This window comes from Meira miltonrushii (genome assembly GCF_003144205.1).
Source record: "Meira miltonrushii strain MCA 3882 unplaced genomic scaffold FA14scaffold_5, whole genome shotgun sequence".
In the NCBI taxonomy this organism is placed as follows: Eukaryota; Fungi; Basidiomycota; class Exobasidiomycetes; order Exobasidiales; family Brachybasidiaceae; genus Meira; species Meira miltonrushii.
Window position 1 is genome coordinate 805960 of NW_020289947.1, and position 27397 is coordinate 833356.

General features: G+C 43.0%; 13 protein-coding genes across 13 annotated transcripts; 7 read left to right on the plus strand and 6 right to left on the minus strand.

The window, feature by feature from the left end:
• Positions 1–15: 15 nt before the first annotated feature.
• On the plus strand, positions 16–2776 carry FA14DRAFT_169070 (chaps-domain-containing protein). Its single transcript, XM_025500183.1, has 2 exons — positions 16–188; positions 253–2776. Exons 1-2 carry the CDS (start codon positions 154–156, stop codon positions 2636–2638), a joined length of 2421 nt encoding a protein of 806 aa, XP_025352498.1. The 5' UTR covers positions 16–153; the 3' UTR covers positions 2639–2776.
• Positions 2708–4087, minus strand: FA14DRAFT_162409 (putative TAL1-transaldolase). The gene is made up of 2 exons (XM_025499593.1): positions 3889–4087; positions 2708–3816 (listed from the first exon to the last, which is right to left on the minus strand). The coding sequence occupies exons 1-2, from the start codon at positions 3991–3993 to the stop codon at positions 2950–2952; spliced, it is 972 nt and encodes a 323-aa protein (XP_025352499.1). The 5' UTR covers positions 3994–4087; the 3' UTR covers positions 2708–2949.
• Positions 4088–4713: 626 nt separating this feature from the next.
• Positions 4714–6543, minus strand: FA14DRAFT_162410 (regulator of G protein signaling superfamily). The gene has a single exon (XM_025499594.1). The coding sequence runs from the start codon at positions 6292–6294 to the stop codon at positions 4834–4836; it is 1461 nt and encodes a 486-aa protein (XP_025352500.1). The 5' UTR covers positions 6295–6543; the 3' UTR covers positions 4714–4833.
• Positions 6544–7092: 549 nt separating this feature from the next.
• FA14DRAFT_150492 (UPF0057-domain-containing protein) lies at positions 7093–7881 on the plus strand (the record flags this gene model as incomplete). The annotated part of the gene is made up of 4 exons (XM_025497438.1): positions 7093–7143; positions 7209–7290; positions 7447–7583; positions 7657–7881. The coding sequence occupies 4 exons, from the start codon at positions 7093–7095 to the stop codon at positions 7675–7677; spliced, it is 291 nt and encodes a 96-aa protein (XP_025352501.1). The 3' UTR covers positions 7678–7881.
• A 322-nt stretch (positions 7882–8203) lies between these two features.
• On the plus strand, positions 8204–8965 carry FA14DRAFT_126991 (Ctr copper transporter; the record flags this gene model as incomplete). The annotated part of the gene is made up of 2 exons (XM_025496770.1): positions 8204–8615; positions 8730–8965. The coding sequence occupies 2 exons, from the start codon at positions 8204–8206 to the stop codon at positions 8963–8965; spliced, it is 648 nt and encodes a 215-aa protein (XP_025352502.1).
• Positions 8966–9073: 108 nt separating this feature from the next.
• Positions 9074–9703, minus strand: FA14DRAFT_162412 (uncharacterized protein). Its single transcript, XM_025499595.1, has one exon. The coding sequence runs from the start codon at positions 9658–9660 to the stop codon at positions 9292–9294; it is 369 nt and encodes a 122-aa protein (XP_025352503.1). The 5' UTR covers positions 9661–9703; the 3' UTR covers positions 9074–9291.
• A 1417-nt stretch (positions 9704–11120) lies between these two features.
• On the minus strand, positions 11121–13062 carry FA14DRAFT_169073 (putative CAR2-ornithine aminotransferase). Its single transcript, XM_025500184.1, has one exon. The coding sequence runs from the start codon at positions 12822–12824 to the stop codon at positions 11370–11372; it is 1455 nt and encodes a 484-aa protein (XP_025352504.1). The 5' UTR covers positions 12825–13062; the 3' UTR covers positions 11121–11369.
• A 719-nt stretch (positions 13063–13781) lies between these two features.
• FA14DRAFT_127468 (DFP-domain-containing protein) lies at positions 13782–15074 on the minus strand (the record flags this gene model as incomplete). Its single annotated transcript, XM_025496799.1, has 5 exons — positions 13782–14060; positions 14122–14241; positions 14308–14734; positions 14802–14836; positions 14904–15074. The coding sequence occupies 5 exons, from the start codon at positions 15072–15074 to the stop codon at positions 13782–13784; spliced, it is 1032 nt and encodes a 343-aa protein (XP_025352505.1).
• A 302-nt stretch (positions 15075–15376) lies between these two features.
• Positions 15377–17905, plus strand: FA14DRAFT_162416 (uncharacterized protein). Its single transcript, XM_025499596.1, has 2 exons — positions 15377–16463; positions 16847–17905. The coding sequence occupies exons 1-2, from the start codon at positions 15761–15763 to the stop codon at positions 17803–17805; spliced, it is 1662 nt and encodes a 553-aa protein (XP_025352506.1). The 5' UTR covers positions 15377–15760; the 3' UTR covers positions 17806–17905.
• FA14DRAFT_85933 (UPF0061-domain-containing protein) lies at positions 17772–20596 on the plus strand. Its single transcript, XM_025503004.1, has one exon. It carries the CDS (start codon positions 18088–18090, stop codon positions 20467–20469), a length of 2382 nt encoding a protein of 793 aa, XP_025352507.1. The 5' UTR covers positions 17772–18087; the 3' UTR covers positions 20470–20596.
• FA14DRAFT_150510 (uncharacterized protein) lies at positions 20532–21515 on the minus strand (the record flags this gene model as incomplete). Its single annotated transcript, XM_025497439.1, has 2 exons — positions 20532–20722; positions 20825–21515. The coding sequence occupies 2 exons, from the start codon at positions 21513–21515 to the stop codon at positions 20532–20534; spliced, it is 882 nt and encodes a 293-aa protein (XP_025352508.1).
• Positions 21516–21821: 306 nt separating this feature from the next.
• Positions 21822–23165, plus strand: FA14DRAFT_162418 (uncharacterized protein). The gene is made up of 2 exons (XM_025499597.1): positions 21822–22397; positions 22460–23165. The coding sequence occupies exons 1-2, from the start codon at positions 21857–21859 to the stop codon at positions 22678–22680; spliced, it is 762 nt and encodes a 253-aa protein (XP_025352509.1). The 5' UTR covers positions 21822–21856; the 3' UTR covers positions 22681–23165.
• A 1882-nt stretch (positions 23166–25047) lies between these two features.
• Positions 25048–27363, plus strand: FA14DRAFT_127241 (uncharacterized protein; the record flags this gene model as incomplete). The annotated part of the gene is made up of 4 exons (XM_025496786.1): positions 25048–26218; positions 26306–26707; positions 26810–26989; positions 27068–27363. The coding sequence occupies 4 exons, from the start codon at positions 25048–25050 to the stop codon at positions 27361–27363; spliced, it is 2049 nt and encodes a 682-aa protein (XP_025352510.1).
• Between the last annotated feature and the right edge of the window lie 34 nt (positions 27364–27397).

Below are 27397 nucleotides of genomic sequence, written 5' to 3' on the forward strand. Positions count from 1 at the left end.
CAACTTTTAAAGCTTGGCTTGGCTCGTGCCGATTAAGCTGTGTACGTGCGTGCACAATTCAACAGAAATTTGGGCGTCCTTGATCTTCTTCTTATCATCAAAATCTTATTCTGGCTTCTATCATTTTCATTCATCTTCATCATTCTGGACAGTATGGGTGACGCTTTTGCCAATCAACCAGAATTCTTGTAAGTAAAAAATGATAATTTGACTGAAACACGCTGGAACTAACAGTTATTCTCTCTTTCACAGCGAGGTGGACATTGGTGAAAGTCTTATATCCAGAACGGAAACGTTGGGATCATTCAGAGAATTAGGACCGCCAGATTTAGTTCACACGATCAAAACAACCGGCAGAGCAGGCTCAAAAGAAATCGGATCTTATCATTATGTTTCAGGCGTTGATGCTTCAAGTTCAGCAGCATTGGCAGCGTACATCAATAGCTTAACTTACGAATTGGAACAACCTACCACTTGGTTCTCCGGAAAGTCACCATACAAACTCAAAAGTGGTGCCTACTGCTGTTTCAACGCATTCTCTCGTGTTGACGTTCGGGTGGAAGTGAGAATACCGGGTTCAGTCGATGCATTCGTGGTAGACGCTCGTGGGGAGAGACACGAAACAACACCGGAGATCTGGCAAGAAGTATACCTTTCAGCACTTCTTCGTGCAATTCTGTACTCTGACGATGCAAATTATCGATTGGCAGGATATCGGAAATTGGATCCCATCAGCAGCCCAGATGCAGAACACAGATTCTTACAAGCAGCCGAAAATCTCTTTTTCAAAGGATGGCAGCTAGGATCCGACCCAGAAATACAGGTGGCCACGGTGGTATCCAATCATCTAACTGCTGGTATCTTGAAGTACTTTGGGGAGGCAAACCGATACGAATTGGCTGTGAACCTCTTCGAAAAGCTATACGCTCGTGAACCTGAAGTGGCTGCTTTGGTTGCACAAGCCTACATTGGAATGAACGAGGAGGTGAAAGCGGTTCAAACGATGCATCACGCAATCAAAGAGACGCCGCACAGCTATTCGCTTCTGCACATTCAATGTGACTTTTTGAGAAAGAAGGAAAAGCATGAATGGGCCGTCAAGCTAGCACAAGAGAGTGTCAATTGCGCACCAACCGAATTCTCAACATGGGCAAAGCTAACGGAATGTTATATCGAACTGGAAAGCTGGGAAGAGGCTCTATTCACACTGAACTCGTGTCCCATGTTCACGTACAATGAACGCGATCTTCACCGAATGCCAACACCTTCTCGATCACATTTCCCGATCAAGCAGTACATCGCAGAAAGTGGCTTGCTGGACGATGATAGCATTAGGGACGTTGAAGCAGATGCTGCCTTGGTCAGGCTGCCAGCTCCTGCGCTGCGTGGTACATTTGCAAAAGCATACGCTCTTTTGACCCGCTTGGTAAACAAAATCGGTTGGGATGAATTGCTAAGATCGAGATCACAAGTATTTGTGATGGAAGAAGAATACAGAGCACAAAAATCACGCCCGGATGCTATTACACCAAGAAGTGAAGAAGCTTCACCGTTCCCGCAAGGAGCTAGTCAAAACGCATCCACAACTGCTATTCCACCATCAGACGGCGCTGATGGACAGAACGATGAAGAAAGTACATTGGCAGATACAAGCAAAGCGAACGATCTTGCAGACAAGGCTGCTGATGCACAACCTTCAGAAGTGATTGAAAAGATTGCAACTCTTGGCGTTTCGCAGATCAACGGAAGTTCATCATCACATTCAATACCAACAATCAAGATTTCAACTGATTCAGATCATGAACGTGAAAAAGTTCAATTGGAAGGATTTTTGAAAGACAGAAAGGAGGAAAGCACGACAACAACAGTGCATGAAGCACAAAAAAGCCTAGATGAAAAAGAAGGTCAATCTTCCGTTGAGGTAGAAGCGCCACCACTTGAAAAGCCAGCGCTGGCGCAGGCACAAGCACAACCTATTTCATCTGCCGAACAAGATGGCATAAATGGAACAAATGCGAATGCGGCCAATGGCACTTTGGAGGGAAGCCATACAGAACCAAAAGATGGACATCATGAACAAGATAAGACTACAGTCGCATCTCTATCTTCAACATTTTCTTTTAACAATAAACGATTATGTGAAAGATGGCTTGATAACCTTTTCATGGTTCTGTATGAGGATCTACGGGTCTATACGATTTGGAGAGCGGAGGTGAATCATTACAAAGCTCAATCGCTGCCATACAGAAAAACATCAACGGAATGGGAAATACTGGGTGAATTGGCATTACGATTACATCATCGTGAAGAAGCAAAAGAAGCTTTCCAAAAATGCGTTGAAGGAAAATTTTCGGCAAAAGCATATTTAAGATTATTGGATATTTATACGGAAGAACGTGAAGTTGAAAGAAGTTTATGGGTTTCCCTACGTTTGACGGCTTATCATCATAGATGGTATATGGAAGGAACTTTTCCTAGTGCGGTTGCACATTGTTTATTCCGTCTTATTCGTGATGTTGGTTTGGCAAAAGTTAACTTTACCCTTGTTTCAATGTCGCCTCCCGATCCAATCTTGCGCATTATGAAAAATTATTTTGCTTATTGTCAAGCGTTCAAAGTACCAGGCTACGACTTTTAATGCTCATAGCACGATCTGATTACGATCAGATGTACAATTGTATCTATTATAGTCACCTTACCAATGAAAGAGTGAAAAAAAAATGCTTTTGCACACACAGGATGATAGATAGGAGGCATAAATAGATAAAATTTTTACATTGTCATAATACGGACATCATAGAAAGAGGAGGGAACTTGAAAAAATCGTATCTCGCACACTCTTCCGGAGAGAAAGAGCGTGAACGGAAGGATAAAAAGATTTTGGATTTTATTGGTTTCTGGGTAAATTATATCCGTTTATAGGAAATTCTATACAATCCTTTCTTTCTTTTAAAGTTTCTTTTCAACGATAGCACGCAAGTCCTTGTTGGCCTTGTCGAATGAACGAATGCCTTCGTGCAATTTCTCGAAAGCCATTGGTTCGTTGAACAATTCCCAAGCGAACGAGGCTTCGTTGTCAACGAAAGAGACCTTCTCTTGTTGAGCAGCAGCCTTGGCAGATTCAGGGGACAATTTGCGTTCCAAGTTACCCTTCTTGCTCTTCAATTCTTCAAGCAAAGCAGGTGCGATTGTGAGGAAATCGCATCCGGCCAATTCGACAATTTCATCAATGTTACGGAAAGAAGCTCCCATAACGATGGTCTTGTAACCGTGTTGCTTGTAGTAGTTGTAAATCTTGGAAACGGATTTCACACCTGGGTCTTCGTGACCAGGGTAAGAGTCTCTGCCCTCAGCCTTCTTGTACCAGTCCAAAATACGACCGACGAAAGGAGAGATCAAGGTAACCTTTGCTTCAGCACAGGCGACAGCTTGTCCGAAACCGAACAAGAGTGTCAAGTTGCAGTGAATGTCATCTTCAGCTTCCAATTCACGAGCGGCTTGGATACCTGCCCAAGTGGAAGCAATCTTGATCAAAACACGTTCTTTGGCGATACCTTGTTCTTTGTACAAAGCGATCAATTGTTTTGCTTTGGCTTTTGTTGCTTCTTTGTCAAATGACAATTGAGCGTCAACTTCGGTAGAAACACGACCAGGAATGATCTTCAAAATTTCCACACCGAATTCGACCAAAAGACGGTCACATGCCAAATCGAGTTGCTTTTGCTTGTCATTTCCGGCATGTTCCTTTGCGTACTTGATGGCAACGTCGATCAAACGAGCGTATTTCTCTTGCTTGACGGCAGCCAAGATGAGGGACTAAAGGAGGAGGAGAGCGGTATTAGTTGACTGTTTGCTTGTGGGATATGGTTGCCACTTCTATCTACTTACAGGGTTGGTGGTAGCATCTTGTGGCTTGTAAGCATCGATTGACTCAAAGTCTCCAGAGTCAGAGACGACGGCAGTGTATTGCTTTAATGATTCAAGGTAAGACATTATGAGTGACTATAAAAAAGGTGTTGATGGTGGTAAGAAAGGAAGGAAGGGTGAAGATGGGAGAATTGGTTTGTATGAATCTAGATTTCTCGCTTGATCGATCAGGAGGCACGTTTGATTTTGATTGACTCAATTGGGCAATTCTCGAGCATTTCTTCTCGCATTGACACACACATGTACTGTATGCCTCTCACCCTCACTTTTATGAACTTTCTTCTGCCAATCGCTGGCGTATTGGATGGGCTGGCTAGATCGGTGAATTTAAACTGTGGTCTACCACGCACAAAAGCAGTCTTCTTGTGGGGCTTCTAAGGTGGAGTTTATCACCCCTTCATTTGCCCGCTTAGAAGGTAGAAACTGTGCTTGTGTGCAGCGCCTGTACACACTTTTGAATTCCAATTTCCCAACACTTGTCTTATCCCCCCCGGTACAATGAGCCAGCGTGTTTTACAAATAGCAGGGCAAAGACCCTTTTAAAAGAGTATTTCTCGTAGATCGCCATGCAATACAACCTGCATAATAGCATCACCCGGCAAACTCTCTAGAGCGTACACACAATGTGTGTGTAAGGAACATCTTCCAATCCAATGAATCATGGCTTAAGTTTAAACTTTCTCGGAGCAGGGCTTTAAGGGCTCAGAGAATCAAATTGACGTCATTTGTTGTCGTTATCAGTGTTGATCGAACAAGATGATCTCTGATGAACATTCAGACAATGGATATTGTAGCGAGTGACATTTTTAGACAGATCAAACAAGTTATAAAAATAGTACAAAAAAGATATAAGAAAAAAAAAGAGAAGAATGGGTATGTATATATGAACAAACATTCACTGATCCATCAAAGACGATGACCAGGAACGAAAACGAATAAAACAGTCAAAGCTGCAGTAATAAGAATAACCAGGAAAAAGACACCTAAAGCACGTTGTAGAAGTAACTTGCGGACGTATTTCTCTCGTACTGTGATCAGATGGAATGGTGTCGTTTCGGATTGTTGTGCTAATGCCAAGATTGGATCTAATTCGTATTGATGTGAAACAATCAAAAGAATGGCAATCGAGAATGGTAAAATAACCCACAATCTCTTCCGTCTGTAAACGTCCAAAAAGATAAATGCGAATCCGGTTGCCAAACCTGCCCATAAAGCAAGCAAACCTAATGTAAGTCTGGTCAATGCAGAGACTGGCGTTAGATTTCCAAATGCCTTTGCACGCAAGAAGCGAGGGAAAACATCGGCTTCCATTGTACGGAAGACGTATTCTTTTTGTGCATGGAACATATCGGGCACTCTTGCAAGTGCAGCTTGTTGCTCAACATCATCCGTATCAGGAATGGTAGAACTGGACAATGGGAAACTGTTAATGCGCAATTGCGGTGGTAGGTAGATCTCCTTTTCACTTCCAGGTAACAAGTAGCGAGCATAGATACGTTCAGCACTGGCAACTAGATCTGCACGAGTGATTGCTACAGATCGAGAGATCACAGTTGGTGCCATTGAGCTACGCTTGAAAAGGGAATGTTTCCTTTCTGCACGCTCAGAGCTTGATTGTCTTGCTGATTGATAATCGGGATCACCCGGGAATCTAGGTTGATTCGGAGCGGGCAAACGCCATTCACCGTCTGAATCCCTTCCATATCCTCCTCTCATGCTATCACTTTCCAAATGAGATTCTTGCATTTTTTCGTCAGCAGGCATGGTTTCTTGCTGAATTCCAGTGACAGGACTATAAATGGATCCGCGAGAACGTGCTTCGCGGTAATATCCTGGCCAATCATCTTGAATGTTCTTTCCTGTTTTACGTATATCGCGGAAGTATGCTCTGCACAAGTTTTCATGTTGTTGAACATCAAGCCAGAAATCTAAAGCATCCTCTGATCCTTCACGTTGCATGAACAAATAATAACAATACAGATCAACCGGAGGCAATGTTCTACGGGCCAACACTTCTGCCAATGTTGGTAATCGATTGCGTGAGGTATGGTTGGCCATTGATAGAGGACGTTGTTGTCCGTATTCTTGTTGTTTTTCGTTAGGGAATTGAGGTTGTTCTTTTTGTTTTTGTAAATCATCACCGCCTGGCATGACTTCACTTTGAACTGCACCACGTCCATGGTCTTTTTCGCTCGTGTGAAGGTTATGATTATCATTGTGGATACCTTCTAAGTGTAATTGTGGTGGACCGCCTTGTTCTGGACGCTCACCTTCACTGTATGCGATACCGTACTGTTCGTTTGCATTTGATTCTTCTGGAACGGGAGCAGGGCGAGGATTGAAGAATCGTTCGGAGAAGCGCTTCATGATGATGTTGTTGTTTTTGGATGGGTTTGAGGTGATGTTTTTTGTTTTATGTCGGATGAAGGTCGCAATAACCTTCAGAGAAGGCTAAATTTGCTGAATGTCGTGATTGATAAACGAATGTGAGGATGCTCTTGATGAGACAGAAATGGGTTTTTGTTTGTATTAGAATTGATGATCGTTATGGTGATGGCGCGCTCAGGAGGGGGGGATCAAAACTCGTTTGTATGCACTTTAGCCTTTGAATGAATTTATGCCTGAATAGACACTTTCAAGCCGTGTTGTTTATTTTATTTAGCCTTCCTTTTAGTACGCGGCTCAGTGCCTCAGATGAAAATTAACAAAATGCGGGCGCGTCAAGCGTAACGAGAGAATTCTTCTTAAGAAACACAAAAATACGCTATTGAATGCCTTATTGGGTACGCTGAGTTGGAAATGGGATCCTATTCATGAGGCTTGGCTACCATCACGTGTAAGGCTGGCCATACTTGAAGTTGATAGAGTATTCTGATGACTTTGAACAGTATGATCATCACGGTCTCACTTCAATGATCACTTGATAACCTTACTCAGTCTTTAGTTCATCATGGCTGAGTTTGGCGTTTGAATGTGAAAGATGTCATCCATATGGCACACTACAACAGTCTTTTACCACCGCGTGCAACCACTTTGGCTGAGTCCTATTGTATTAGCGTATGTATGCACTTTAAGCCGTGTAAAAAGCTCCACACGAATTTGGATGCAAACTTGACATCTGTCACAACTTTATCTTTTACCATAACTTTCAACATTTCAGAAATCATGGTTCGTGGTAGTGATATCATTCTCATCTTGGTTGCAATCTTATTCCCAGTAAGTAAAGGGCGAAACAATGTATATGCAATCCTAATCTGACTTCCTCAACTGCATCCAATCAGCCTGCTGCAGTGGCAGTCTTAACAGGATGCTCATGTGATCTCTTGATCAACATTTGCTTGACAATCTTGGGTTATCTTCCCGGTAAGTCTTGATATACTCTAATAATAATGAGAACACCTTTCTGATCATCTCTCAATTCCACCACTATCAACTTACACCCTTCTCGCCATAACTTACTGATTTACATCAACTTCGCCATCATCCTCTCTTACATTGACTGGAATGAACGCACTTCAGGTCACGTCCATGCTTTCTGGCTCATCTACAAGAAGATGAAGGCCGAAGAACAATATGGCTTGAACGGATTCGTTTACGTTGGAAGCGGAAAGTACGAAGCTAAACCAGGTGCACAAATCAACGTTCCACCACCAAACGTGAGTTACAGGCATGAGTAAAGAGAATTCTTCGATATTGTGCTAACATAACTCTTCTTCTTCTTCTTTTTAGTACGGAGCTGTGCCACAATAGAGCACTATGAGCTCAACTTTCATCTTAGGGTGTTTCTTATCAGATCGGCTACAGATGAATTGATTCACCATCATTTTCCATATTCTCTTGTTTGCTCTCCCTTGCACAATGTCATCCAAAAGCTATTTTTTCCACTGTCAATGGATATTATAAGAATATCAATAGCATTATGATGATTACCATCATACGTCCTTGTACGGCCGGTACAATAAAGGGCCCAGGCCTGTGTCTTTGTCTGTGCGTATAAGAAGAAAAAGCGCCGAAATTGCTTAAAGCGCTGGATTGCCGACGCCCTGGAAAATTGCCAGGCACACAGGCAGGCAGGCACGCAATCTTATATCGCCTGCAAACCCACTCCTAATCAAACACAAGAACGGGCCGAGAATTAGGAAAGGGTTGGACAACATATTGTGTTCATCACTACCACATCCATCCATCTCTCTCTCCGTTACTATTGCTATTGCTATACCTGACGGCAAACATGCAAACGACGATGGAACATGGCTCACACGACATGCCAATGCCTATGCCCGGGCATCATGGCGGCGGCGGCGGCGGCGGTGGAGGAGGAGGACATGAAGGAATGGATCATGGAGGAGGCGCAATGGAATGCAGTATGTCAATGGTATGGAACTATGCAACGGATGGAATGTGTGTAGTATTTCCATCATGGCATGTAAAAGGCAAACAATCATTCGTGTTAACTTTGGTAGCATTATTTCTCTTGGCTGCCGTCTTGGAAAATTTACGTTTTAGAATACGTAAATTTGACGTTCAACTTATTTCTACTCATCGATTAACAAATAATGTTATGGCAAGCTTGACCGGCGGCGGCGCAAACAGTCATCGGAGAAAGGCAAGCGTACAACATGTTTTAGGACAAAGTGCTGGTAAGACAAGCGGAATCGGAACGGCAACCCTTGGTGATCGAAGAGGAAGTCCATCGCATACACCTTCAGATTTTGGCAGTCTTACTTCTTCAAGAAGCGATGATGATTTACCGCTCTTACCTGGAGGGCATCAAAGGCAAAGAAAGAATCGATCTACTGTAGGTAGATTATATGACGCATTTGTACCATCTTTGCTCATCTCCAGACGAGGTCAAATTCATCGTGTCATCTTGTATGTCCTTACACTCACACTCAGTATGTTCCTCATGTTGGTTTTCATGACATACAACGCATGGCTAATCGCAGCAGTCTTGCTGGGAGCAGGAGCGGGTCATTACCTGTTCAATCGGGATATGGGTCATGGAGGTTTGGACAACGACAAGTCGTGGTGTCATTGAAGGCAGAGTTTTACATTGTATATTATAAGCAGACAATAGATGCTAAATTCCAACACTTTTTCACACACAGAAAGATTGACGGAGGAGCATGATGTCATTCAGTATGAATCGCCCGACGATCCGTCAAGGTCTAGAAAAAGGGGAAGCAATCGTCGTGAAGTGTACACCAACGAATTGCTTTCTAGGTAAAAATACAGCTATATGGTTAGGAATAATCCTGACGATCGTACCGGTACGAAAAGTCAGGTCATAATGAAACCAAGTCTATGGTGTGAGAAGATGAATGTATATGTGTGTATGTATGGATAAACAAGCTGATTACTTGTTTAGTTGTCGAACCACCAGGTGATTGGAACTTCACCTTGTTCAAAACTTGCCAAAGCTTCAAAAGCACCACGACTCAAGTCCAAATGTCCATAATCACATTCAGGGCAAGTGTCAGCGACTGTTGCGGTTGTGGTCTTGTCACCGGATTTCATTGTGATTTTTTGTCCACAATGTTTTCCGGCCAAATCTTCCGAAACAGCGATAACTTTGTCTTGATCGCTATGTTGAACACCGCATGAACCAGTTGTTCCATCTTGACGGTACCAAGTTGCTTGACCGGATGTGGCACGCTTTTCAGCTGTTGGTGCGGCACTGACGGCCAAAGAGCCCAAAACGATGGCGGAAACGGCGGCGACTGTGAATCTCATTGTGTTTGAGTATGTGAATGTGTAGGTGGGGATTGTTTGTTTGTTTGTTGTGAGAAGAATTTGATAGGGAGAGGAAGTGAAAATGCAAAAGGAAAGATGGACTTTATATACCTTTCAAAGACTTTCCAAATTGGTCATACAATCATCAAACACAACATGCACCATATCAGAGGGAAGTAGTGTTTCGATGACGAATGAATTTTCTTTCATTAGTTCAAGAACCTGCATTATGTGTGTATGACCATCTCGCGTCCCTCAAAAATCTAAACCAGGGACCAGAAGGTGTGAAATGGGTATTGGCGTTATGTAGCCTGCAAATCATCCAAAAAAGTGAATCGATGAATCTTCTAAACGAACGAATTTCTAGGGTCACACTAATGCAACATGTTTTTCATCCCTCCCCAAAAAGGTTCTTTTGATGATATGTGTGTATGTTGAAAAAAGGAAGCTAGAAGAATATCGAGCAGCAGCAGCAAAAGTTTTCTTTTGTTTGTTTATTTCATATCAAATCAAACATTTAATTCCCCCAGGTCAACTTGCCAAAAACGGGAGAAATGACCTGGGAAAGGTACAATTTCAAACTTGGAATCTATGGAGCAAGGAAGCACACCCCATCTGATGTTGCTGTGGAGGCAAGAGTGACTGTTGATCTTCCTCTTTCAACTCTATACCCCGGTCGTGGCTTGGTTAATTCGCCGTATATGCATGACGTTTACAAGATGTAAATCCGGCGGTATTCATAGGAAGAGGGAGATCGTCTGTGTTTTGAGAAAAGCACTCCCCATCTTTTATTGCGGCGGCGGCGTATACAATCATGTCATTCAAGATTTGACAGACGTACATCGATAAAAATAAGCGAATGAAGATGGCCGAAGAGCGAGATGGATCAACAGATGCATCCGGGCAAGGACATGTATCCCAAGGGAAACTGTAGTTGAATCAATGAGCTATTTCAGTCGCTCTCGGCAGATCAGGTACCACTTCCCAAACCCTAGCCTTAATTCAAGTTTAGATTCAATCGAAGGAACCGGCCCCTACTCGCACTGTTGTACGGACGCGTGTTGAAAGTGAAGGCAGGGAGAAGGGGAAAAAAGTTTTTACCTGTCTTGCCTCGGCGTCTTCTCCAAGAAAAGAAAAACGTCACTTCACTGTCAATTCGCCGTCACTAATTGTACGCTAATCCTAAACCAATCGTTTCCAAAAGATTTTCCTTACACGATCTCTCCCAAGGTGGTCCCTCGTTTAACCCATTTTGGCGTCTTGTGTCATGTACGGAAAACTTCCACTGTTTCAAGTCGCGCTTTCTCTCACACAGTCACATTCGGATAGGGTTGCTGACCGGTGCCATCTATGAATAGAATACTTCCCTCTTCTCACGTGTGTAAGCCCCTCCCATCGTGATCGATCATGTACATCCACTAATTCACGGGTCCAATCAATCACTATAAATATAATCAAAAGAATGCTGCATCATTATTCATCCCACAAAGTCGGCTAACGGCCGTGGTTTTGTGGTTTTCTGGTATACACTGGTAATTGGGTAAAATACATGTAATGTTTTCGTAGCTGTCCTTTGAATGAGGGGAAACAATGAAGAGAGAGAGAGAGAGAGAGAGACTAAAGATGGGGAAACTTGCTTATTAAGAATTGTTAAAAAAGAGTTCGAATCCAGTTAAATTCCTTGATCGATGGGGACGGCAATCGGCTTCTTAGTGCTTTTCATCGGCACCAGGGGTACTTTCCAATGTATCGAGTTGTTGCAAGGCTTCTTCGATAATTTGAACACCACATTGCAAATCTGCTTCATCGATCACGAGAGGAGGTGCAAGACGAATGATGTTACGATGGGTCGGCTTGGCCAGTAAACCTTTTTCTTTGAGCAACAGACATAATTCCCATGCTCCACGTCCTTGAATCTTACTCTTGCTTTCATCAATCACGATCGCGTTCAATAATCCACGTCCACGTACACCACTTAACATGGGTACCTTTCCTGATTGCATAAGCGTGGTCAATGATGCACGGAATTCAACACCCAATTTGTCTGCTCGTTCGCATAACTTCTCTTCTACCAAAACGTCCAAAGCAGCTGATGCAACGGCACATCCTAGTGGGTTTCCTCCGTAGGTGCTTCCGTGTTCTCCTGGTTGGATGGTAAGCATGACTTCTTTGTCGGCCAAAACAGCACTAACTGGATAAACACCACCGCTAAGTGCTTTACCCAAGGTGATCATATCAGGGCGAATGTTGTCCCATTGACATGCTAGCATCTTACCGGTACGTGCTAGACCCGTTTGAATTTCGTCACAGATGAGCAAGACGTTGTGTTGATCACATAATTGACGAACTCGTTGCAAGTAGCCTTCTTGCGGAACGACGATTCCTGCTTCACCTTGGATTGGCTCCACCAAGAATGCTGCCACTTCATTTCCATGCTTTTCCAAGACAGCTTCCAAATCTTCTGCATGTCCATAACGGATCTTGAGTTCACCAACTCCAGGGCCAACACCTTCCAAGAAGGGACCGAAGCCTACTCTTGAGTCAGGATCTGTGCTCATACTGACTATACCCAATGTTCTTCCATGGAAGTTGTTTTCGACACTCAAAATCTTTGCTTTGCCTTCAGGAATCTTTTTGACCATATAACCCCATTTACGTGCAAGCTTGAGCGCAGTTTCAACAGCTTCTGCTCCAGTGTTCATCGGAAGGACCATATCATAACCAAACATCTTTGTTACCTTTTCGGCAAAAGGACCGAAAGCAGAATTGTAAAATGCACGAGAAGAAAGTGTTAACTTTTGCGCTTGTGTAACCAAAGCAGCAACAATCTTTGGATGACAATGACCTTGATTGACAGCACTGTATGCGCTCAAGAAGTCAATGTATTGCTTGCCTTCTGGATCCCAAACGTGTGCGCCATTTGCACGATCAAAGACAACCGGTAAAGGATGATAATTGTGAGCTGCAAAATCATGTTCTTTTTGAATAGTTTCAGAGCTTGTCAAGGTTGTTCCTGTTGTTGCTGCTCCTGCAACGACACCAACTGCACTTGCAGTAGCTGTATGTGCTGTATTCACAACATCGTTCAGTTTGCTTTTGATTTGCGTGGCCACTCCATTGCCATTCACTGCATGTCCGTTTGACGAAGTAGCAGTTGGCGCCATGATTGCGAATAATTGAATAAGATAAATAAATAAATAGATGAAAAACGAATGTGATCCGATGATGACAGTCTAAAAGAGAGAGATGTTTGTTGCTGGCAGGTGTACAAACATACGTTGTGCATGACAAATAGAGAGGGAGGCGTTTTTGTGAGCTTGAATGCGAGTCAGAGAGGGAGGAGTAATACTTTCTTGCTTTCACTCGTCTAATGCCTTATTTCAGCAATTGTCCGTATTACCAAGGATGCGGGTAATTATAAAATGCAGGCAAAATACCCCGAAAGAGCTTTATCTATCGCTTAAAAAGAGGAACACAAGGCGTCTCGCCTAACAAATCAGCCTAGACGCCTCTCACGCCTAAGATCACACACACGCGTACATCTTATGGACCCGCGGACGAGGATCCGGGGAATTAGTTGGTCATTACAACAATTACGTCTGATGATGATGCTTGGAAGTCACAAAGAAGAGGAATGGGTTGATAGAATAGAGTGAATGACAAGCATTGCAAGCAAATAAAGAACATTAGAGGCTATGCATCTTCTCATTGTGGGGAGGATAAGATGCAGGTACAAGTGTTAATCAGCAGTGTGGCTTAAGATTGACAGAGTTCCTCAACCTTTTCTCCATCTATTCTCCGATGCAAACTATACCCTGAACTTCCCACGACCTAGATCAAACAATCTGTTGAACTTTTGCAGACCTTTGTCTTTTCCATGGTGACTGTCTCGTATGCACTTGGGTTAGGGCATCTTTAGCGTAAGTACGCGCACACAGAGAGAATGAAATCAAACCCTCAACCCAATCAGTTCCTGAACACAACCTCAACGGTTCAACAGGTATTGCAATCTGATTGGAAGTAATGCGAATAATGTGTATGATTATTGCTCAGAAAAGCATATTGATACAAACATCAAAGCAAGCACGTGCGATCCATTCCAGCTTTCCAGAAAAAAAATGCTACGATTGAGCACTTTTAATCCATTGTTCATGTCTTTCTTCTAAATTGCGTACGATATCCTCTTCGATTTCTTTTTCTCCGGCTTTTCCCAAAACGCTATTATCTTGTTGTGGATCAAGTCGAATCCAACTCTCTTTGAAATTTCCATCACTTATCCTTTCAACAAATACTACCTCATACTTTCTTCTATTCAATTCATTCCCCACCACAACTTGATGTCCATACCTTTCCAATGCATTCCTTGCTTTTGGTATTAGAAGATCTTCGTCCGTCTCGAGCTGGATTAGGAAGGAGTGAAATGAGTATCCTATTCATTTCCATCCGCGACTAGATACTCACCTTGAAGCTGACGATGAATCCTTCAGGTGCCCACTTCTGTACCATTGGCTTCAAGACTTTTGGCACTTGGTCCATTTCGATCATTAATGATCCTTTGCCTGATTGGATCTTATGCTCGGGCTGTGAAGAGTATTGCAGATATCAGCACAATTTCCGCATACGACACCCCACACCAAATCCACTCACCGTCTTTTGACTTGGTACATAAAAATCGCTCACAGCTGCTGCTAGGTAATACATCCCTCTTTTCCCTAGCGGTTGCATGACCTGACTCAATTCCCGTAACATGAATAAATAATCGGTCACTGTGACAAACGTTAATCGGAGTAGCGTTCCTGCTTTTCGTGCTGAATGATAATTATGCAGAACCGGTTTCAAAGCGGAGGAATGCTGAGGTAGAACAGTGATTGGGGAAGACCCATCTTTGCTGTCTTCTTCCGCCGGCTCCGATAATAAATCCAAAAATGGATTGGTGGTATGGCTGTAATGTCGAGTATAGGGTGAAAGGCTGTGTTGGCGGTGCATAAAGATTACAGCATACCCTGCTGCTAAGAAGTATTCTGCTGATGTAGCACCTCTAGTACCTGCTGAAAAGTTGTCCAAGAATCGAACACTGAGGAAGACACAGATTCGGATAAGCTCGTTTTTCCAATAGCAACCGCATTTATTGGTCCACTCACACATTCTGTTCCAGAGGTACTGTTGTTCCACCACTCTGATAGATGAGAGAATAGCTAAAATGTGAGCATCCTGGTTTCCTTGCCTATCTCACCCCTACTCACTGTGACCAAGACCACTTTTCTTCCTTCGGAGCTATGTCTTTCTACGAACTGTTGTGCTTGTCTTCTCTTCTTTTCCAGTCCAGTTGGGGCTTCTTGTGTATCAAAGAAAGCATCAGCTGAGAATGTTAATTTTGGTGACCCTAGAGGAGGTCTTGATTGATTTGAAGTCATCTTCTTTTGGCCTGATGATGATGAATGTATGCTATCGATATTTGAATTTCCGAAGAAACACTTGAACAATAAAGATACTTCCGCTTCTTTTTATTTTATTTTTTCGGGCATTGTTTCAGTATCCTTTTGCTTGGTTCGTGCACCTTTTTCTTCGCATGGATTACTGTTTGTCGGTTTAAACGGTGGAAGAATGTGTGTGCAGTGCAATGACCTTACGCGTAGGAAAGCAAGCAAAGCAAAGCAAGCAGGCACACACACGCGCCTACCTGCCTTTCTTTTACTTTTTGCCTCGTCCAATGCGACGCCATCATATAAAAACGATATATACAGAGTACATGTAGTGCTTTAGGGTATGTGCATGCAAATAAAAAAGCAAAGTCAAATGCAGATCATCCTCTTTTTTGCTAAACTTCAACAATAATAACATGACGGGAAGGGCCGATCAGGGAAAATACAGAATCAACATCGCGTATTGGTGAATGGACAAGATTCTTCCTTCATCACTGTCAATCGATTACCCGCTAGAATATTGTACATTGCTTTCCTCCATCAATTCTGGCGTGTGCATACATCGGTCACCTCTCATCAATTCAAATAACGTCTCTTAATATCATTGACCGCCTTAACATCATCTTTCCCGGTCACTGCCCCCACATCAACCTTCCGCACGACACATCCCGATCACAATGGGAAAGCTAAGCAGAGCACAAAAAGAGGCAAAAGAGGCCAGACGAGCAGCCGCGGCAGCAGGGGGAGAAACACAAACATCTCCCGAAACACAAGTGCAACCTCTAGCAAGTGCATTGTCCACTAATCAACCAACAAAAGCCTCAACATCATCTGCAAAACCAGCTACTAAAATCGCTCCTGCTTCCGCCGACATGAACGATCGTGGAAGATCATCCGAGGCTAGGAGCTCTTCTGCCGTTTCTGAACGAGGTGGATCAAAATCGAGAAAAGCGAGGAATGAATCGGCAATCGCTTCTACTAGTATGATGATGGCTGGTTCTTCACCCGGATTCGCAGCGAGTGATGTCTCAACATCAGACGAAGACGAAGATGGAGATATGAGCACATCAAAGATGAACATTTCACTAGCAGACGAACATGCAGATGCGGATGAAGAGGATGAATTGGGAGAACCTGCATCATTAGGAGGCGATAGTCCTGAAGTGAAATGTATGTGGGAAGATTGCGGAGAGGTTTTTAATAGTTTGGTCGATTTTATCAATCATTTACACGATGAACATGTTGGAATGCATAGAGCAAGATATGCATGTGAATGGTCAGGTTGTCCACGCAAAGGAAAAGCACAAACCAGTCGATTTGCTCTTTTAAGTCATTTACGAAGTCATACGGGAGAAAAGCCATTTACATGTCCGAGACCAGGTGAGTTTTTCTTTGATGGTGAACAAATAAAATGACCCGATTGAATGGGTCATGTATTGGTGCATGGCCCGTATTGATTGATTGATTGTAGAATCGACACGCGGAAATGCCGTTTGATCGGATTGTACGGTACCGTCGGCGTCAATTTGGTAAAGCACATCATACATTTCCTGCAATTTGCGGACCTTCTTCCCTCTACCAGCGAAGCACAAAAGAATCGATCTGGCCAGCAGCAGATTGAAGAGCTTGACAGCGCCACACTGAAAACGCATTTACTTGCACACATGATGCTGACTCTTTCCTCTTTTCCTACTCTCACATTCTCCCATCTTTACACCATCTCATCATGTTCCCGTTTCCATTGCAACAATTCGAATATGCAGAATGTGACAAATCGTTCACACGATCAGATGCATTGGCAAAACATATGCGCGTTCAACACAATATCAATCCGGTCACTTCTCGTGGAAAGACATCAAACTCAGCAACTGCCACTGCGCAATTAGGCATGTATGGCAGACAACACGGAAAGAATCGAGAAGGTGGTGCTGCAGAAGAAGGAGATTGGTTGGATGATGGCGCTGGAAGAGGAAAGAGTGCAGATGTTTTGGGAGAGGAACTGTTGGAACTTGCAGAAGGCGAAACGAATGGATCGTTGGCAGAAGTGGAACAATCTTTGTTGTTGCACGGATCAAAGAGTCCTTTCTTCACGTATGACAATTTGTTTGGAACAGGATCTCGAGCATTGGCAAGTATGAATGGAGCCAGTAGTGCAGCATTCCATGGAAATGAAAACTTTGCAGATGAAGAACTTGGAATTGTTCGAGATCAGGAATACAGTATGGGTCTTTCGGCTACTGATGACGTTCGTGATGAAGAAGCCATCACAAGATCGGAAGAAATGATGGCAAAAGTGTTGGAACAAGGAAGACGGGAATGGATTAGACGTGAAAGAGAACGTGCAGAATTACGACCTGATCCTGAACCTATGATGTCTAAACGTGATCAAATTGATTATCTATCGGATGATGAATTTGAAGATTCAAGGTCGTTCAAACGTGCAAGACGATCATCTACACGCGAAGCACAAAAGAAAGCACAAAGTATCAGCGATGTTGCCAATCTGAAGAGGCTATACATCGTTGAAAAAGCCAAACTTCGATTTATTCAAGAAGAGAATAAACGAATGCGTGCTGGTTTGGATGATTTACGTGAAGTCGAAAAGAAGGAATTCAACAAAAAGAGGGATTTGTTAGAGAGAACGTTGGCAGCTGAGTTGGGACAAGATATTGCTGCGATTTTCAGTCCACCTGGATCTCCAAATAGTCATGCTAGAAGGTAGTAAAATGGTAATAGCATGGATCTAACAATGTAATCTGTAATTTTACAATGAACTGTATATCTCGGGAAATGAAATGTACCACACACAACCCCGACCCAACGCTCCCTAGAAATGAGAATGACGCTAAATTCCTCCACAAACCCTGGTGGTGCAAACGCCACATGTTGATCGAAGATTGTGGGTGAATAACACTGTTTCTACTACCATCTTCTCCGTAACAGCAAGTTGCCCACCATTCTGAGAAGTAGATCTGGCTTGATAGCCAAGACAATTCGCAGCATAATGACATCCAGAACGACAAACGGGGAAGGATCCCTTTCAAAACGATCAATTTTGAATTTACCTTTAGCACCAAAAGGAACACGATTTACCGAAAGATTATTACCTGATCCACTTACCCCAACTCCAAGTGCTTTGGTAGCCGTTGAAGAATCAGCACCTTCTCTATTAAGAAGATCACGACAAGTTGGAGAAGGAGCGCATTTTTCTTATACGACTCCATTAGCGCTGGAATTTCCTTATTCGTTAGAAGGAAATGGGGAAGAAGTGAAAAATGAGGATGCTGAGGAAGATCCAGAGCAGGAAACAAAACGAGTAGAAGCGATGTCACCGGAAGAAAGAGAAACGTTTGCGATGGAACGCGCGAAAAAACAAATGGAAAAAGTGGAAAGATTGATGAGACCGTATGAAGTCACGCCAGAGATGGTTGCTGACTCGGCATCTGAAAAAGATTTGGATCGTTTGCAAGGATATCTACCTAAAGGTCGCAAATCACAAAGTTACCCATCTGCAAGGATATTGGGTTACTCCAAAGAATGCTTGCAAGATTGTGTTCCGGATCTGGACGTAGGTGATTTGGACGTCTGGCTAAAAGAACATGCAAAGAAGGATGGTCCTGATGTATACACTTCAGGACCAATGGCCAAGACTCCAGCCAAAGATGATAAGGCTGCTTTGGCACGATATGAATTGAGTGATTTCCTTTCAGGTCGCTTACTTGGACTGCAATTACCCGATGTAAAGGATGCCGATATCGAACAAGGAGCCGAAAGAGGTGTTGCAGAAGCACAACATAAAAGAGTTGTCAGAAATCGCGAAGGTGCATCAGAAAGCTCAGAAGAGAGATGGAAACGTGCTTCGGACACATTAGCTAAGAGACAAAAAGGCGAGCCGAAAGAGTACTCAGGATACGCTCCTTGGAGTAATGCCTATTCTGGTCATCAATTCGGTCAATGGGCAGGTCAATTAGGTGATGGAAGAGCGATCACGCTTATGGAAACGTACAACAGTAAAACTAATCAAAGATATGAGATTCAATTGAAAGGTGCGGGTAGAACACCTTATTCTCGATTCGCAGATGGCCTTGCTGTACTGTTTAGCAGCGTTCGTGAGTTTCTTGCAAGTGAAGCAATGCATGGATTGGGCATACCAACTTCAAGAGCATTATGTTTGACTTCATTACGTGATATCTCTGTTCGACGTGAACAAAGGAATCCCGCCGCAATCGTTGCTCGTATAGCACCTATTTGGGTTCGTGTCGGTTCTTTTGAACATCATGCTACCCGTGGTGAATGGGAAAGTGTGAGGTTGTTGGGAGAATTTACGTGTGAAGTTGGATATGGTTGGAAAGACGTAACAGGAACGGCAGCGAAACCATGGGCAGAAAGATTGATAAAAGAATGCGTTATTCGAAATGCAAAAACGATTGCGTTGTGGCAAGTATATGGATTCATGCATGGAGTGATGAATACTGATAATATCTCTGTTCTGGGGCTAACGATCGATTACGGACCTTATGGATTCATGGATATCTTTGATCGACATACAATTTGCAACAAGAGTGATAGTGAAGGAAGATATGCTTATCATATGCAACCCACAGCAGCCATGTTTGTTATGGAACAATTGACTTCTTCTTTGGCTGCAATTGTAGGATTTGAACGCAAACATGGACGACCACCACGTGCAGGTGAACTTGTTGCATTGTCAAGTAGTGAAATTAACGAATTGGGCAAAGAAACAAACGAACAGATATGGACAGAAATGAAGTCATTGTTCATGGATACTGTGATCGAACACTGGCAAGACGGTTGGCGAAAGCGTTTGGCATTGCAAGAAAAACGCGATGATGATAGATACACTCTGATCGAGCCTTTGACGGATGTTATGGATGGATATTTGGATATGACACATACGATGCGTAAATTGTCTCGATTGCCAGACTTTGTTCAAACTTTGGATGAGAACGATTCGGAGGGTATAGACAAGTTTGTGGAGTCTTTGGCCAATTGGGAGAATGATTTGCCTTCCTATGTCCGGGATGATCGCAAGAAAGCAGCCGTCAAATGGGTCAAGACTTACGTCCAACGTCTACGTGAAGAACGTGTATCTGAAAAGAACACAGTCGAACAAGCAGCTCAACAAATCAAGAAAGATTTGCAAGCCGCCAATCCAAGTTTCATTTTGCGCAATTGGGTAGCCGATGAAGTGATTGAGCGTTTGCAGAATGGTGATGATACAGAATTCTTAGAAAAGGTTTTGGGGATGTGCTTACATCCTTTCCAACCATGGGGAGAAGAAAAGGCTGAGGGACAAGCAGAAGATGAACGTCTTTGTTCTCTTGGTACACTCTTGACGACAAATATGCCATCTTGTTCATCATGAAAAAAAATCTATATATTGGTATAGCAAATGTCAATTATAGTACAATGCATTGTGTGTTTTATTTACTTTTTTTGTGCGTTTGCGGTGACAGGTTGACCACGAGGTGCAGTGAACCATAAGATAGCTTGAACCATCTTGAAACTAGCAGCGATTGTCATTCCACCTCGTAACCCGGCACGAGAATATAAGAAACATTCTGCAATTCCAGCACCCGTACAAAGCATAAAGATACCAAACATTCTTCTATCTCTTCCTAACGTTTTTGGTTTGACAGGTTTTGGTTTTTCATCTTCTTCTCTTTGACCTTCGATCGATCCGGATCTTTGACGATTCTTTCGTTCTTTCCAAGATGCACGAGCTTTTTCGACAGGCGCTAGAGAAAGATGAAACAAGAATGGATCCGAAGCGATTTGTGTCAAAGTTGCAGTGAATGCCACAGTTGTAGCAAAAGCAGGAGAAGATAACTTTTGTGCAGAAACGGATTGCATTCCCATTGAAAGGGAAGTCATAACAATTATTGGCGGCCAATAATGAATTGTAGGTAGCATATCTTCTGGTTTGCATAATAACATAATTGCAGCTCCGAATAATAAACAACTTTGAATGAAAGCCGAAAATGCAACCCAACCACGTTTTGAATGACCGAAACGATCTCCTAGCTTTCCACCTAAAAAGCTACCACAAATAAAAGAAGAAACACTAAGTGAACGTTCTAACGTTAAAAGCGGAAACTTTTCTGCGTTTGGTAAAATGAATTGAGCGATATTTTGTGAAAATTGAACCATATTTCCGGTTTGAAAACCAGTCCAAATTTGACTTCTACTATAAATCAAAGCGTCAACCAAACCTGTCAATAATGCTTGCCATGCCAAAGGGATTGTAGAATCTTCATGTGAGATTGAATCGGTTGCACGTTGTCGAATTGATTGAAATAATCCAACCTTTTCTGATGTTGTGCTTTCGGCTTGATCATTGGACTTTGTATCATCGTGAACATTAAATGTTGAAGGCGTGGTAGCCTCTGCATTTTGAACGGGTCCGTCCATAGCAGATGCTGCCATCCTGAATGAGATAGGGTGATGATGTATGGAAGCAAGATGTGTGAGTGAGTTGTGTCCTAGTCACAAATGTTAAACAAAGCATAAGCAAGATAGGGATTTTATTGATTTGGCGTGGGGGAAACGCCAAGCAAGGAAACTTCAATTAAACGCGTAAACAAAATCGGCGTTTTATCTGCCCAGGCAAGCAAGCACACACATCGTATCGCGGAAAGCCGCTTAGAGCCGAGATTCACCCCAACATGATAAGAGAGAAATTGCGTGCTAGTCTCAATTCAAGGAACGCGGCGGGAAGTTTAACTGAATGTCATCATAGATGGCAGTGGTCAATGGTCAAGAAAGAAAAGGTCAAAAGAGGCAAAGAAAGTCTTGCTAGCAACAAAGAAGAGAAACAAGTGAGCCTTGATCGCAACCTCGATCATCTAGCTAGATCCGCCGATAATATACTTCCTCCACCGCATTGGCCAGAAGGAGTAGTGTATCTAGGATGGCATAGTCAACCTTCAACAAAACTACCCAGTATACAGCATTTGACGTTCTGTGTCGCTCCCAGACTCGCATATGAAGCCCATCCATCTCAAATACGAGCAAGACAATGGACAGAAGTACGTACGATTACAGCTTCTACCGCATTTATTCCAGCTTTTGGATCTAGCCTAACAACACATCCTGCTGTAGGTCAATGTGGGTTGTTTGCTCGAAAGACGATCCCTCCTAGAACCTTGGTTGTGCCTTCCTATGGCTTGGTGCACTTAGCAGGCGATGAAGAAGGTGATGAAGATGCTGAAAGTCGATATGATGCAGCGATTGAAGCAGATGATGGGACAAAGTTAGGCATAGATGCTACTCGTATGGGCACAGAAGCACGATGTGAGTAATGTATTGAGAAGTGTATCTTGTCTGCTCTGACTGATTATATTCTCTTCATTAAGTCGTCAATGATTATCGAGGGATCTTACAACGGCCAAATCTATTCTTTCAAGAATGGTCAGCTCCATTTCCCAAAGATGTCCTTTGCGCCAAACCAACACTCAAGCCACCAAGTCAAATCCGTGGATTGGCAATGTATTCGGGAGCACATCCGATCAGTGCAGGTACAGAATTATGTGTAAGTTATGGTAAAGGATGGTGGGCAGCTCGAGAAAGAGATTAGATAAGATGTAAATACCCACCGGCTACTTTTTAACAAATGTCCAAACCCGCGGTCTTTTTTTCATGTCACACGAACGTGGTTAGCGTAGTGTATACAAATACATTACATTACACACACGAGCACTGTAGCAGCATCTGCTCTTCTTGGGATCATCTTTAGCGTCTTGGTATTGAATGCATCTTTTGATCTTGGCTTACTTGGTTTTCGGTTCCTTTTCTTTTGTTGTTTCTCGGCACTGCACATCCGTATTTCAAGCGGAGAAGGATGTTCGATCCTTTTACCTCTGAGGGTCAGCTCGTGCGAGTGAACTACAATGCTATGAATATAGACCCTTTAAGTCAATCTGACAGACTTGAACAACTTCCCTTGAAAATCTCTTCCTCAACACCATCATCACTATTCTTTGGTAAATCGAAAAGCTCACCGATTCTTCATGAGGAGATCAAAGTGTATGCACAACATGACTGGCACGTCTATTTCATCAAAGCCTATAACCAAGCCTGGATAGCATTCATTCATCAACATGGCTTGAAAACCCTATGCAAACGCATTTTTTGCTCGGATGGCTCAATGATCTCAGAATGCCACGTGATTGGAGAAAGCTGTTCATATGATCTGATCAAAACGTGCTCGACTAACTTAGGAGAATCACGGATTGAAAGAAGGCAAATTGGTGTTTCCAGGATGGAGGATGGAACGTTTCATTTTGACAGGCTTCGATCGGTATTTGAATGGAAGTCTTGTGCTGCAATGCTGCATATTACGATAAGATAGGAAATCTAGACTTCCCTCTTTTGTGTGGCAGCCTTGCAGCAGCGAGCAGCTTATGTTATCCAAATTTAAATTACCGACAGACAGGCAAACGTGCGCCGAGACGCTTATACGGTTTTGAACACGTTGACAAGCAAGAAAGTTGTTAACGCGCCGCGCTAATTCTATAATGCAGTAAAGTTAAACTTATGATTGCCGTGCATACAATTCTGACTGCTAACTGTCAAAAAATCAAATTTGCAATTGAGATGCCGTAAAAAGGCACAAAGACATGACAGACAGCATAACTCAAAATCAAATTCGCTCAAACAAAACTCTCTTTTTTCGAATTGCCTTACATGTAGAACGAACGTTTGCCGCCGAGAAGCAAGAGACCAATCTCAGCACAAAGCACATCATATAAGCGACACTCCCAATCTTTTACGCAAGCCCACGTACGAGCGGAGTGATGAGGAGGAGAACACAATGAAATGTCTATTTTGCCTTATCGTTTCGGGCGCACGTTTCAAGCGTATCGCTACGATGGTGACTGCAAGTAAAGGCGTATGAATGAAAAAGGGCAAATACGCTTGCTTGCCTTCTAAAAATACAATCGGGCAATCTTGACAGGATGGAAAATGTCCACGAGGTTCTGCGGCTTTTGTGGGTCCACATGCATAAAGGACAATGGCAAGTGATATTGTTCAATCATATGGTTTGAATGCCTTTTGCATATGAAAATGAAATTTCACAGCCTGTGCATGAATTTCAATTAGGCACAAAAGCGTATTTTTAGCTACACGCAATCACACAACAAGCTTCAGCCCTGCGCAGCGCACGCTTGCACAACAATGAGGGCACGTCTGCTTTTTCAAGCTAAACAGACAAGGCACTTTTCTTTTCGTCAATCTTGCATACCACATGGAAGCATGCCGTTTTGCCTGCCTTGCCGTTTTGCCCAAGTCTGTTTTTTTTTCTCCTCATGCTCGCCCCTCCTTTTTCCTTCCGACAGTGAGTGGAAATAGTCATCGGAGACCGATGGCGTCTAGTCTTTACGGAGTTACAAATTGGCAAAAAAGACGTATGACATTAAAAAAGGAAGGAAGTGACTGTGCTCTGATGCTTTCAAATCAAAATAACAGTCATTCTTTTGTTGTTGTTTTTTTCTGTCGAAATATTCTTTCTTTTTAATCAATGCAAAATCAGAACGGGAAAGCAAATTAGCGTAATGGCAAAGTGCAATGCTGATCAAAAGAGCATCAACGTAAAAAATGTCTATGCATGGGTGAGCGGGGAACTTGGTTTGTTGGCAGCAGGACGAGAGGGAGAGAAGGTTCGCATGAAATCATTCACGGGATGTACATGCTTTTCCCTTTTTAATTGATTTGTGCATCTTTGGGGTAAATCGTTTCGGTAATTAATCTTTTCTTATCACGGCATTCATCACTCTCACTCACCATCATCCACGCGATCATTGATCAAATCCCTCACACGACTGTTTGTCTTCCAAGACTCAAGTGAAGTACAATTTCCAGTCACGAATCCACGGTGTAGATTTATCGGAAGATGGTGGCATCCTATCAGGACCGCTCTCGGTCCTCAATGATGAAGAGAATCATGTTCAACAACGTAGCATCCGATACAGTGGCTTTCCTTTTGCAAAGATTGCCTTTTGTTGCTCATGTTGGAATGCTGGTTTTGAGCGCAATCGGTCCATTCTTTGCTCCTCATATGTTGGCATTCTGTGTCGTTTTCACACATATCGTCTTCTTTGTTTGTCAATCAAGAACTGCTTATGGTATTTATCGTGCTTGGGTTGGCGTTCGTGCTCATTCTCAACGTGATTGGGTTGAATATTTTGAACACGAAAGAGCATCTCTAGAAGCATGTGATCGTGCTCAGCACATTCTACCACTGGAAGACGTTCAACATGTGATCATCTTACCCGCATACAAGGAAGAAATGGCAACTTTACGCGAAACGCTGGACGTTTTGGCTTCTCATCCTTTGGCTAAAACAATGTATCACGTTTGTTTGGGAATGGAAGAACGTGAAGATGGAGCAGCAATCAAAGCACAAATGTTGAGCGATGCTTATCGTGCAAAAGGAAGATTTGCCGATATCACATATTCCATTCATCCCGGTAACATTGTAGGTGAATCAGCCGGAAAATCATCAAATGTCAACTGGGCCGCTCGTCATATGGCACATCGTCGTGGTATTTCCTCTTTACGCGGTATTTACACAGTCATGGATGCAGATACAGCATTTGCTTCTGATTTCTTTTTGGCATCTGCCGTTCATTTCAGTTTGGCAACTCCTGCCATCCGTAGAAGGATGATGTTCGTTCCACCAACTTTGTTCGATCGTAATGGCCGTGAAGTTCCGGTTTTCACTCGTGTTACCGACATTTTCTGGTCTTGTGCAGGTATTGGAGGTATTTATCCTTCCAGCTCAGTCAAAATCCCAACAAGTGCATACGGAACAAGTATGGAATTGGCAAGATTTTGTGATTTCTGGGACGCAGGACCAGAAGCAATTGGTGAAGATTTGCATTACTACTGTAAAGCAATGTTTGAAACAAAAGGAAATGTTCACGCTGTTACAATCTATTCTCCTGCTTCTCAAATGAACGTTGTCGGCAAAGGCGGCTCTAATTCAGTTACTAACTACGTAAACGATATGAACGCTCGTTGGACACAAGCCGTTCGTCATATGTGGGGAAGCTTGGATTTCGGTTATTGCTGGCATAGAATCATTATGGGTCGTTTTGGACGCTCTGCACCGCGTGATGGCTATATGGCCGTTCAAACTACCACAGAAGAAGATGACGATGATCGCACATATATTGATTCAGAAAGTCTAAGTGTGACAGATGCTGCAACTTCAAGTCGTACACCTTCTCCCAGCGTTACAGCAACAACGGACGCAACTGATGATACCGATATCACCCATATCAATTTGCACACACCAAATCGCAAGATCACTCAATTTGACAGCATGCAATATGCTCAATCAAAACATTTGCCTACTCTTAACGTCAAAGGCATTGATGATACCACAAGAGCACATGCAACTCTTTTGAGCAGTACAGATGGCGAAGAGATCGAATCACAAGTACAAGATGCATACGATGAACAAAGTGATGCTGAAAAGTTGCGAATTTTCCCATTGATTGTGCTAATGACACGTCTTTATGAAGCTCATTTGATGATCGCACAAGTTACATTGTACGGATTTTTCCTAGCCATCTATCCAAGCGTGATTTACAGAAATGGTCATATTGCAATGACTGATCCTTTCAGTCGCAAATGCACTTTCTCCGATTGCATGTTGTCAATCTTTGAATCACCATTTGCTGCTGGAGTTGATTTGCCAGCCGATACGCCTCCTGGACTACAACCAAGCTGGATGATGCCAACGATCTTAATGTGCGCAACAAAAGCAGCACATTTGTTCGGTGGAATGGGTATTGCTGCCACTGTTTTGATGTGCATCTTCCATGATTGTTATCATGCAGCCGCAACACGAAGATGGGCATCTTCTGATCAATTATATCGTGAATGGTCATTCTCTCAAAGAAATCATTACGATCAACGTCTTTCACCTTATGGTTCACCTCCAAATCGTACAAAAGTTCCTTCTCGTTATTTGGGCACAAGACCTTATCAAAATTTTGCACGTGCTTGGCCTGCTGCTTTGTTGGACTTCTGTGCCGTTCCTGCTGCAATCATGTATGGACTTGCACCTCTCCTTTGGGCACAAATGAATCATGTCTTTACCAACAAACTGACATATACCGTAAGTGCAAAGAGTAAATCCATCGTAATCGTTCCAACGATTCATGGTTCAAGAGCAAGTTTAGATCGTATCAGAGGTCAGTCTGTCGAATTGTCAAGGTTAATGACGGATGAAAAGTCAGTTCGGAATTAACAATAGGTGGATTCCATTTTTCTTTTTCATACAA

What these genes read in the sequence shown, in the direction of transcription:
- FA14DRAFT_169070 (XM_025500183.1), top strand. Translation starts at nt 154, where the DNA reads ATGGGTGACGCTTTTGCCAATCAACCAGAATTCTT. An exon ending in GCCAATCAACCAGAATTCTT is followed by an intron (nt 189 to 252) that starts GTAAGTAAAAAA and finishes TCTCTTTCACAG; the next exon opens with CGAGGTGGACATTGGTGAAA.
- FA14DRAFT_162409 (XM_025499593.1), bottom strand. Translation starts at nt 3,993, where the DNA reads ATGTCTTACCTTGAATCATTAAAGCAATACACTGCCGTCGTCTCTGAC. An exon ending in AAGATGCTACCACCAACCCT is followed by an intron (nt 3,817 to 3,888) that starts GTAAGTAGATAG and finishes CTCCTCCTTTAG; the next exon opens with TCCCTCATCTTGGCTGCCGT.
- FA14DRAFT_162410 (XM_025499594.1), bottom strand. Translation starts at nt 6,294, where the DNA reads ATGAAGCGCTTCTCCGAACGATTCTTCAATCCTCGCCCTGCTCCCGTT.
- FA14DRAFT_162412 (XM_025499595.1), bottom strand. Translation starts at nt 9,660, where the DNA reads ATGAGATTCACAGTCGCCGCCGTTTCCGCCATCGTTTTGGGCTCTTTG.
- FA14DRAFT_169073 (XM_025500184.1), bottom strand. Translation starts at nt 12,824, where the DNA reads ATGGCGCCAACTGCTACTTCGTCAAACGGACATGCAGTGAATGGCAAT.
- FA14DRAFT_162416 (XM_025499596.1), top strand. Translation starts at nt 15,761, where the DNA reads ATGGGAAAGCTAAGCAGAGCACAAAAAGAGGCAAAAGAGGCCAGACGA. An exon ending in ATTTACATGTCCGAGACCAG is followed by an intron (nt 16,464 to 16,846) that starts GTGAGTTTTTCT and finishes TCGAATATGCAG; the next exon opens with AATGTGACAAATCGTTCACA.
- FA14DRAFT_85933 (XM_025503004.1), top strand. Translation starts at nt 18,088, where the DNA reads ATGACATCCAGAACGACAAACGGGGAAGGATCCCTTTCAAAACGATCA.
- FA14DRAFT_162418 (XM_025499597.1), top strand. Translation starts at nt 21,857, where the DNA reads ATGGTCAAGAAAGAAAAGGTCAAAAGAGGCAAAGAAAGTCTTGCTAGC. An exon ending in TATGGGCACAGAAGCACGAT is followed by an intron (nt 22,398 to 22,459) that starts GTGAGTAATGTA and finishes CTCTTCATTAAG; the next exon opens with TCGTCAATGATTATCGAGGG.